Source organism: Argentina silus (genome assembly GCF_951799395.1).
Source record: "Argentina silus genome assembly, chromosome: 7".
Lineage (NCBI taxonomy): Eukaryota > Metazoa > Chordata > Actinopteri > Argentiniformes > Argentinidae > Argentina > Argentina silus.
In genome coordinates, this window is record NC_139661.1 from 3696925 (window position 1) to 3707896 (window position 10972).

Below are 10972 nucleotides of genomic sequence, written 5' to 3' on the forward strand. Positions count from 1 at the left end.
AGAACATTGCATGCTAAGCGCTAACGTACTTGTACTGTATAGGCGAGAGGTCGGGGCCGGGAGGGTTTTTCTTCTCTATGTCATGTTAGCTGACTGGCTGCTTATTTTTCCAAATTCAGCAGAGAGATAGCATGAGGTAAAGGAGGGGAGTCGCTCTGCCCTATTAATCATACTGTTAGACTGGGCTTCCCCAGACAGAGAGAGACTGTGTTCTTATACACTCTCTGTGTGTGTGTGCGTGTGTGTGTGTGTGTGTGTGCGCGCGCAAGGTTGTATATACGCGTGTGTGTGTGTGTGTGTGTGTGTGTGTGTGTGTGTGTTCCCACCACGCTATACCCCACCTCAGAAGAGATCGGTGCGCACACACACACAGAGGCTCCCAAACCCACAGTCTATTCATCATAGTCAGGGGCCTAGCTGCAGTGAGGGAGGGGGGGGGGGGGGTGGCTGGCAGGCCATGGGGGGGAGGGGGTCTACTGGCTGGGGCTTTTGTGTCCCCTGCCAGACACAGGGACCGGGAGCTGCTACATCCCCAAGCCTCTTAAGTGTATATAAATAAGTTAGTCAGATCTGGCTTTCATCAAAGTCCACTGATGGCTATCTTGTGCCAGGCTTTAAGGCTCTGGGCATGTATCCATACTGGGAGGGAATGTGAAAAGGTGTGTGTGAGTGTGTGTGTGTGTGTGTGTCTGTGTGCGTGCGTGCATGCACGTGTGTGTGTCCGTGCGTGCGTGCGTGTGCGTGTACATGTGCACATGTGTGTGCGTGTACATGTGCACATATGTGGTTGTGTGTGTGTTTGTCTGTCGGCGGATGCGTGTGTGTGTCCGCGTGTGTGTGTGTGTGCGTGTCTCCCTCAGTGGATGTGTTTGGCTAAACTAAGTTAGTGTACAGAGGTAATTTGACTCAGCACATGTTCAGTTACGCAGTAACAGATGGGTAGATGTAACAGCAATAAACCAGCAATTATCTTTCATACATAAATACCGGCTGTTCTCTTGTCTACTCCAGTCAGTGCAGTAATGTTTGACCATACATGATAAAGCTCTGTGATGCATCAGCTGCCTTCCATAAGCGGCCCCTCCTCCCTCCCTCCCTCCCTCCCTCCCTCCCTCCCTCCTCTGAGGACGTTCTAGACCATATACCAGCAGACACAAAGCATTCCTTACCACAACACTATTGACAGGTTTAATATACCTGCTCAGAAAGAGAGAGAGAGCTTTTTATCTGAGAAGAGCTGCACAATCAGTACCCATAGCAGTACGGTCCTCTGTGGAGTGATAACACATACTGGACATGCACACACACACACACAAACACATAGACCTAATGTCATACAGGGAGACACACACACACATATACACACACACACACACACACACACACACACACACACACACACACACACAGATAGAGCTATTTCCCCTCTGTTTGAGAGGACTCTTTTTAGTTGGAGTGACGGGAAATGTTGTGAGGTTGGGATTGGGGATATAGGAGCCGGGAGGGAGGGTGCAGTAGTCTCTCTCACACACACACACACACACACACACACACACACACACACACACACACACACACACACACACACACACACAAACACAGAGAGTAGCATCTTCTTCTTCCTCCAGCGGAGGGGCCTCTGTCAGCAGCCCAGCTCTCATCGCAGGCAGGAACAAGGCCCCCTCTCTCTCTGGGAAGAGCCCACGTCCAGGTCCCTTTGGTCAACTGGATCCTCCTGCTGAGTGACACGGGCAAAGGGCTGAGCGGGACAGCCTGTTGACTCTGGCCCAGTGTACTCCAATGTGCCCCCCCCCCCCCCTCCCCCACCCCCAACACCAATGCCCACCCCCACCCCACCATTCAGATAAACACATGACCCCCATCATATCCAATGACATCAACATCCAAACCCCAACTAATATTCTCCCATTAACATACACTGTGGAGCAGAGGGCTATGAAGGCCATTTGTGGATAACGACAGTAAATTTCCTGAATCAATCATAATTTAGGGCAACAGCTGATGGTATTGACACGGTGGCTTTCGGCTGATAGCAGCGGTAAACATTTGTCCCAAACATTAATTTTGGCGTCCCTTATCACAGCCTTGCCAGGGGAGGGAGGGGGCGGGGGGGTTGGGGGGAGGGGAGGGGAGGGTTCACAAAGTGGCCTGCGATGACAAAGTCAGGAGGGACATGGGAGGCCACAACAGAATTGCTAACTCTACTGCATAGGGGTTATCTCTGATAGATGTTAGGGGAGGAGGGGGTTGGTTTGGTCGCGAGTTTGTAGCCTAATGAACATCTGTGTGTGTTGGCTGACGGGAGGGAGAATGGCAGGCTCTGTCCTACCTGGGGAGGGGGTTGGGGTAATGAGCCCAGCTGGCGGTGACAGATTGCTGGGGCAGAGCTCAGGCCAGGCCCAGGCTTGGCTGTGAAGGCCCGTCCTCACCACTGGACTGACGGACTGTCTGACTGACTGACTGACTGACTGACTGTCTGACTGACTGTCTGTCTGACTGACTGACTGACTGACTGACTGTCTGACTGACTGTTTGTCTGTCTGTCTGTCTGTCTGTCTGACTCACTCACTCACTCACTCACTCACTCACTCACTCACTGACTGACTGACTGACTGACTGACTGACTGACTGACTGTCTGACTGACTGTTTGTCTGTCTGTCTGACTCACTCACTCACTGACTGACTGACTGACTGTCTGACTGACAGGGGGAGGTAACCAGACCCTATGCCTGAACACTCAGGTAATGATAGCTGATGCCAAAATGAAGGAATTTGGGTTTTCCAAAAACCGACTATTTCTGATCATTTTACAAATGATTCTCTAGGTGTAATGCACGTTTTTGTGATTCCGAACATGCGAACTGTACCAACAAACATTTGCTATTGTTCGGAGAAGCACAGTCATTGTGTGTTCTCTTCATCTCATTTCAATTGTTTACCTCAGTTGGTGGAAAGAGGTTGCTATTGGTTACCACATGGTGCATCTGTTTCTAGGAGTGGAGCGGTGATGATGATGATGACGACGTCATCTTTTTATCGTAGAAGACAGGAGAGGAGGAGAGAAGAAAGGAACAAGAAAATGAACACGGTTTGCGAGGGCTCACCAGGGATCGTTGTCAAGACCGATGTTATTGTTTCAGCCGTGTCAGGAAGCTAACCCTGGATAGTTGTCATGTAGGTGTCTGTCGATTGTCATTCGGTGACAGTGCATAAAGTCGCACTTTATTCATTGCATAAACCTGTCTGTCCTAGAGCAAAGTGCAATACCTCTGCTCTTACCAGAAAGAGAAGCTGTGGTTCACATATTTCTTCTCTTTAAATATATATATATGAGTAAGTTCACAAAGGTTAACCACCAGTATTGAGCACATAATTACATACAGTTGCACATAATCTAAAATAACATCATGAATAGAGCTGTCAAAGGCAGTGTTTGGCAGAGATACAGACGGGGTTCAGATATTTTTGTATAATTGAGTGCTATGGTTGACAAAATGACTCACTTTGAATGAATATTCATTGAAAAATGTTGCAATTATTGATGAAAGGAAATACCCTTGGCTGAACTGCAAAGCCTGACTGATTCTGATTTCATTCAGTGAAGTTAAATGAGCTCCCCTGCTGGTAAGAGCTTATCTTTTGACAAATGTAGAACAGTGCGCTATCGCCATCTACTGTCTGCATGGGCAATGGCACCCTTGAAGGTTGGAGGGGTAATTATCGTCAAGGGGCAAACGTCCTTATGATTAGAGATGACTGTATCTCTGTTTATATCAGAGAAATAGAAAAAAACAATTATAGAATGAACAGAATGTTCACATTATATCTGTTTCTAGCTAGGAAACCAATTCTTAGATATTTAGCGAGCAGAATAGTATCGGAATGATTATTTTTGCCTTGTAGAACACTGACTGGGTTACTCTAAGAAAAAAAACCGTACGTTGTGTCTGGTCAGGGGATCATATTTCACATGCAGTTCTCACAACGTCCACATGGTGTCAGTGTTATGCTGTGGCAGTGCTCTGATGACCGTCAGTCAGTCAGTCAGCACTCCATCCATCTGGGGGCCACATCAGCACTCCGGAAGCAGCAACATAAACTCCCTCCATGATAGCCATCTCTTTCCTCTCTGCACTCCAAACACACACATTAACAAACAGCACTCCCTGCCAACCTTGACTCATTATTCTCTGTTTAAACGTCCAATCCAATAAACATGGCTGCCCTCAACAGTCCACTATCAGGCGAAATTATATCTATGACAGCGCTGGGACGCACTGTTACGCACTCTCTCTATTTCTTTCTCTCTCTCTCTCTCTCTCACACACACACACACACACACACACACACACACACACACACACACACACACACACACACACACACACTCACTCACTCACACACACACACTCTCTCCCTCTCTCTCTCTGTCTCTCTCACACACACATACACACACAGACACACACACACACACACACACACACACACACACACACACACACACACATACATACAAGCCAATATACGCAAGCAGCACACATTTACAAGCTCCCACACACAGTCGTCGACTCACGTATGCGACCAGATGCAATAACGCACACAACTCCCACTCCTCTCCCAATGCCCCAGGCAGCCTAGGCGGGAGATCTGCTGATACACGGAGGGGGGGGGGGGGGGGGGGGGATTCAGTGGACAACAATGCCACCCTCTGTAAGATCGAACCAACACAGACTCACACACAGATTCTTGTTATTCACCGTGTTGCGTGTGCGTCTATACGTGTCCTATGTCCAACTTTGGGCGAGTGTATGTGTTTGAGATGTGTTTCTATTTGGATCTGGTTCTGGAGAATATGTCACGTGAAATGTATCCCCAGCGTCATATTGATTCCTTTTTTATGGTTCAGTTTGATGTCCCATTTTTCTTTGTCCTTTCTCCGTGGTGGGCCCAATGTACTATCTGACAAGCACTCGCCTTTCATCTCAAGTACCATCCATTGTAGACACGCACGCACGCGCGCACACACACACACACACACACACACACACACACACACACACACACACACACACACACACACACACCATCCCTCTCACCTGTCATATTGTCTGCCACACTGCAGCATGCTCTCCCTCAATGCCATCACACTTTGATGCTCGGCCCTCCCCTCCGAGAGTCCGAATTCATTTCAACAAATGTTACTCTTTAAAACACCAATCCCTCCTTTATTTATTTTCTTCTTTATTTTGTATTATTCTTCAGAAATCGTAATCGAAAAGTATCGTCGCTTCGGGCCGCGTAGCTCTCGGAGCCGAGGGACCCGTCCTCCCCGCCATCCCTCCGTCTGCGGCGTGTCATGTGAGGCATATATATATATGAGGGAGCCTTTGATAAATGAGACAAGGAATCCGAATCTAATTTGGTAACTAATGTATCACCTCGATGATATGAACAAACAGTTTATGAGCCTGGCGTGATGGATGATTACAGCCAACCAGGACTGACAGAAGCATAATAAGAAGCACCTTTCATTTTGCGATCGTACCCCCGGATGTGCCATCCCCTGATAGAGTTATCCTTGGCGTTTATTAGCCCAATATGAATTCATGACCGGTTCTTTTCATGGTGAGATCGGTCGCTGCCAGAGAGCGTAATTGAGTGTGGGAATTGGAGGGGAGCATGCAGAATCTTCTCTGTCCTAGTTAATACCCACTCATCTCTCTTTCTCTCTCTCTTCTTCTTTTTCTTCTTCTTCTTCTTCTTCTTCTTCTCTCCCACTGAGTTTACTACAAGTCAGACAAAGTAGAGCAGAGATGAAAACAAAAGTGAGAAAGCACCCTCCTGTTTGTGTTCCGACAGGCAGGGGGGGGTGGTGGGGGGGGGGGGATGGGATGGGGGGAGGCGTGGATGAGTGTGGAGTTACCCCAAAGTGAAGGGGAGGAGGAGGAGGAGGATGAGTGTGTGTGTGTGTGTGTGTGTGTGTGTGTGTGTGGGCTGGATGAGAGCCTGTTTCTGTTTGTCAGACCTCGCTCTAATTATGGCCTCGGTAATTAGTGTATCTCAACGCTGACTCGCTTGGAAGCATGCCACTTAGTTCGGCTTCTCCTCCTCCCCCCCCCCTCCCTCCTTCTCTCCTCCTCTCCTCCTCTCCCCTCTGCCCTCATCTCCTCGTCTGCTGCTCCTGCTTTTGTCTTGACAGCTCATAAGGCAGACAGCATATCAAAGAGGTTCTCTGCCACAATAGCCCTTGAGCAAGCATCTTTTTCTTCAAATTGCTTCTATAGATTTGTTCTTTTTTTCCCCCAAAAAAACAAAATATGAAAAAGAAGAAAATGTGTTCAGGTACAGATGCGTGTATGTTATTCCTTGGGATGGGATGGATAGGATGGAGGGAGGGAGGGAGGGCGGAGGAGGAGGAGGGGGGGGGGGGGGGGGAGGAAGGAAGCGTGAGCGTGGGGAGCGCGTGAGAGCAGAGGAGGAGGAGGAGGAGGAGGAGGAGGAGGAGGAGGAGGAGGTGGTGGTGCTGGTGGTGGTGGTATCGTTCGCTCCCGGGGTGTCAGGTTGAGCCTTTGAAAGCCAAGGTGAGAGACGTCAGGTGACGCAGCGTGTTCTCCCCAGAGGAATTAAGACGCCCGTGCCGTGCGTAGAAAGAGAGACAGTAGAAAGAGAGAGAGAGGGAGAGAGAGAGAGAGAGAGAGAGAAACATGTCACAGCGCTGTGGGGATTGGATCCTCCGTGTCTTGTCTTGTATTTACTGTAGCGGGGCCACAACGACACACACACACACACACACACACACACACACACACACACACACACACACACACACACACACACACACACACACACACACACACACACACACACACACACACACACACACACACACACACACACAGCCCACCCCCCGACCCTGACAAGAGAACGCTGTTGTGACACCCAACTCCCAAAACTCTGATTCAAATTCCGTGCGTTGCCTGAGATTCAGCTCAGAAGCACTGCAAGATGCTGCATAAATTAAGTGGCTGGGGGTAGATGGAGAGTAGCTAGCGATGCCTGTGCCGGTGTCCGCTGCCGTTCCCCACATACAGAGGCAGGTGGTGGGCTGAATATAAGCCCTTCTGATGGACATAACACACTCAGGCAGCTCATCGACTTTTCCCAATAAAATGTATTCCAAGTCCACTCGGACCACTGTGATTCACCTTTTCTCTGTTTACTGCCGGCTGTGTGTGTGTGTGTGTGTGTGTGTGTGTGTGTGTGTGTGTGTGTGTGTGTGTGTGTGTGTGTGTGTGTGTGTGTGTGTGTGTGTGTGTGTGTGTGTGTGTGTGTGTGTGTGTGTGTGTGTGTGTGTGTGTGTACATTGTACACTGTACACTGTACACTGTATTCGTATTAGGTGGGGAATAAAGTCAGCGGGCTGAATACAGTAGGTGTGGGTGAGGGTAGGTGTCGATGCGTGTTTAGGTGTGCACATGTTTGCGCGTGTGCGTGCGCGTGCTATTTACTTTCGCTATTTACTTGCTATTTTGTGACTTATTGTGTGTGGCGCATTGCTGCTATAACTCTGTATGACCGTCAAGCTGTTCTGGACATAACATCGATTTTTACTTACACAGTTATGACCTCCCACACACGGAAGAGTACGCCCCAGGTGGTGAAGGTAGGCGGCATCGCCTCCTCCACTCTGACTCTTGACACAGGAGCCCCGCAGGTCTGAGTCCTCAGCCCCCTGCTGTACTCCCGGTTCACCCACGACTGTGTGGCCACGTGCAGCTCCAACTCCATCATCCAGTTTGCTGAAGACACCGCTGCGGTTGGCCTGAACCCCTTCTACGAGAAGACAGCCTACAGGGAGGAGGTATGAGTCCTGGAGGACTGGTGCCAGGATAACAACCTCTCTCTTTCTCTGAACATCAGCAAAACTAAGGAGCTGGTCGGAGATTTCAGGAGGAAGCGGAGGGGGGGGGGGGGGAGGCACATGCACTTACTTATTGTGAGTGTTGTTGCTGCTATCTGGGACACTAGATATTGCACTGGAAATTGATATTGATATTGTTTGATTGTTGCGTTGTGTGTGTGTGTGTGTGTGTGTGTGTGTGTGTTGCGCTGTCATTCATTATGCTGTTGTGATACTGGGCTACTGTAGAGAGGTCTGAGGGAGCCTTGTGTCCATTACGACTACCATGATTACACTATTACACTCCTGACCGTCTCACACCCTGTCCTCACTGCACGCTTCTCCCTTCACTCACAGGAGAGAATTAGCTGCACTTTGAAATTTAAATTGCCTCCATTTGTCCATCTTCCCTGCAACCCTGTTATAGTCTGGGACTCCTAGAGTATCATAACACCTAAAAACACAATGCATCAACGCCTCGGATCATAGAACATGCAGTAGTAATGGGTGGGGTGGAGGTGGGGAGGGGGGATGGTGGGGGGGGGGGTTAGGGTTAGGGGGGGATTGGGTGGCAGGATGTGCTATTTCAGTCGTCGTGGTTTCGCCGGGGGTTTCTGGCGGCCCAAACTGTGTCCTCATTGTTCTCTGTCTTGGTGACGATGACATCATTTCAGGTTCCGTGGCTTTTGTCACATGACCCTGACTCCACCAGGAAGTGATGCAACAGTTGAGATTTGAGTGAGTGGCTGGCTGGCCCGGGGCCAAATTAGAGAGGGGGGGACATTGGCCTCGTGGGAAAGGCCAAGCGGGCTCTGTCTCTCCCCTTCAAGACGCCTCAGGGTTCAGAGCACTTTGGAACGAAAACACCCGCGACCCACTGTCTAACAATGAGCCTCCCCCTCAAATGGGAGCGCTATTTTTTTACCCATAATAATAATATATGCTATTTAGGTGACACTTTCATCCAAAGCGACTTACATTGCAGTGAGTGCGTACATTTTTCAGTATATATGGTCCCAGCGGGAATCAAACCCACAACCGAAGCGTTGTTACCACCGTGCTCTACCCACTGAGACACAGAGGACCCCTGGCATCCACCCAGCATCCACTTTGTTTTACAGCTGTCGGTTTGAAAGAAACGGAGGTCGAAACTACGCTGTTAAAACGTTGAGCTCTTAAAACCACGGCGGTCACATCCTTTTGTTTCTGAATCCGGGAGATCGCATTCAATCTTGTCATTAGGTTTCTCGTTTCCAGGACAACAGCACACTCTAGTTATTGCCAAAAGCCTGTCAAGAGGGCAGCAAGGGGACAACGACGCACCTGTACAAAAACACAGAATGCGTCGCTATAATTCAAGATGGCCTCTCTCTGCCCTTCCCCGAGTGATGGAGAACTACCTCACCTGAAGGACCCTGCTGGTGTCGATAATGGTCTCTATGGTGATCAAGGGGTGAGGTGAAATGTAACGGCTGTACTCCTGGAATTCGACTACAATCGAGGATATAGCAAGGTCTTTGTATTCAGTTCAGGTGGTGTTAATGTGATGCTGGCTTGCTTGCTTGCTTTCTGTGTTGATGTTGAGTTGTTGTGGCATTGATATTTTGTGTTGCTTTCTTGTTTTGTACTGTATCTAGGTGGTGTCGTCAGTTACTTTGTACTTTGGCTGTTATTCCGGGGGCAGATTGTTAGGTTAATCTGCTGACTGACTGTCAGCACTGAGCCCACTAGGGAAGGTAATTAAGACGTGTGTGTGCATGTGTGCGTGTGTTTGTGTGTTCGTGCGTGCGTGCGTGCGTGTGTGTGCGTGCGTGTGTGTGTGTGCTTGTGTTGGTTGAACCTTTACAGCACATACATGGAATATATACTTATTATGCATACACATACACACACACAGACACACACACAGACAGATGTTGCCCCTACCCACGCCCAGCCCTGCTGCAGAACTGGCAGCAGTGTTTTGAAAGTCTCCTCACACCCTTGAAGCCCTAAATCCCCGCACACATGAAACAGAAAAGGGCCAGAGGTGTCATAATTGGAAAGAAGGAGAAAGAAGACCCAATCTGAGTCATAGAAGAATGAGGACTTAATTAGATATTATTCTCTCCATCTATATATAGGGGCCCTTTTTTAAAGTGTTCCTTGGTGGAAAAAAAAGGATCTCAGAATCGTAATTAGGAGGGTACTGATGAGACTGTACTGTGGCCTAGATACACTTCATCTGTATGAGCCCGGGCGCTCCTCTGTGGCAGTCAGTCCGTCCCCACCCCCGTCCCCCCCCCCCCCGTCCCCCCCCCCCCCCTCCCGCACCATCAAACAGGCAGGAACCAAAGTCTCGGAGCCTGAGAGGAACTGCTGTACACAGAGGAACTCTCCACGGAACGCAGGACAAAGAAGCAGGGCACAGTGCCTGAGGTGATGACGCGGAGGGTGGGGGGGGGGGGGGGGTTAGATCTGAGAGAGGAGGCCTGGTGTGTGTGTGTGTGTGTGTGTGGGGGGGGGGGGGGGGGGTGTCTGTCTGTCTGTCTGTGTGTGTGTGTGTGTGTCTGTGTGTGTGTGTCTGTCTCTCTGTGTGTGTGTGTACCGTGCATGCGTGTGCGCGTGCGTGTGTGCGTGTGTGTGTGTGTGTGTGTGTGCATGCGTGCGTTGTGTGGTGTGTGTCCGTGCCCCCTGGCTCTCTGGACCCAGTCAGAATGAGGTCCTCTGATCTCTCCAGTTTCATGGGGAACAGTGACGCAGTCACGGGTCCCAGAGTTATCCGCTCAGGTTTCGCCTAATCAGGCCTGCTGGACTCGTTTGGTCTGATGTGCGCCTGTGAGTCAGAGGGGAGAGGAGGTCAAACCAGGAAAATGTCCTCACCTGCGTTTAGTCATTAAGCAACACTGCCGCTACAAAGCTCTTTCGTGTGAATGCAATCGTGACAATAATAATCATGGTGATATTCAGAGTATTAATCGAAAGCGCCCATTTAGCAGATGAACATAACGACCTTCCAGAGAGTGATGGCGCCTTGCCAAGACGCACTAACTCTCACTCTCTCTCGCTCT

General features: G+C 49.6%; 1 protein-coding gene across 1 annotated transcript in view; it reads left to right on the plus strand.

Annotated features, from left to right (window-relative positions):
* The window catches only part of sema4c (sema domain, immunoglobulin domain (Ig), transmembrane domain (TM) and short cytoplasmic domain, (semaphorin) 4C), a gene marked incomplete at its 5' end in the record, with an annotated part of 22802 nt that overhangs the window by 2143 nt on the left and 9687 nt on the right, over positions 1–10972 (plus strand). The window contains one exon of the mRNA XM_083673247.1: positions 7799–7883. Coding sequence (XP_083529373.1) covers positions 7799–7883 — 85 coding nt within the window. The remainder of the gene's footprint in view (positions 1–7798; positions 7884–10972) is intronic.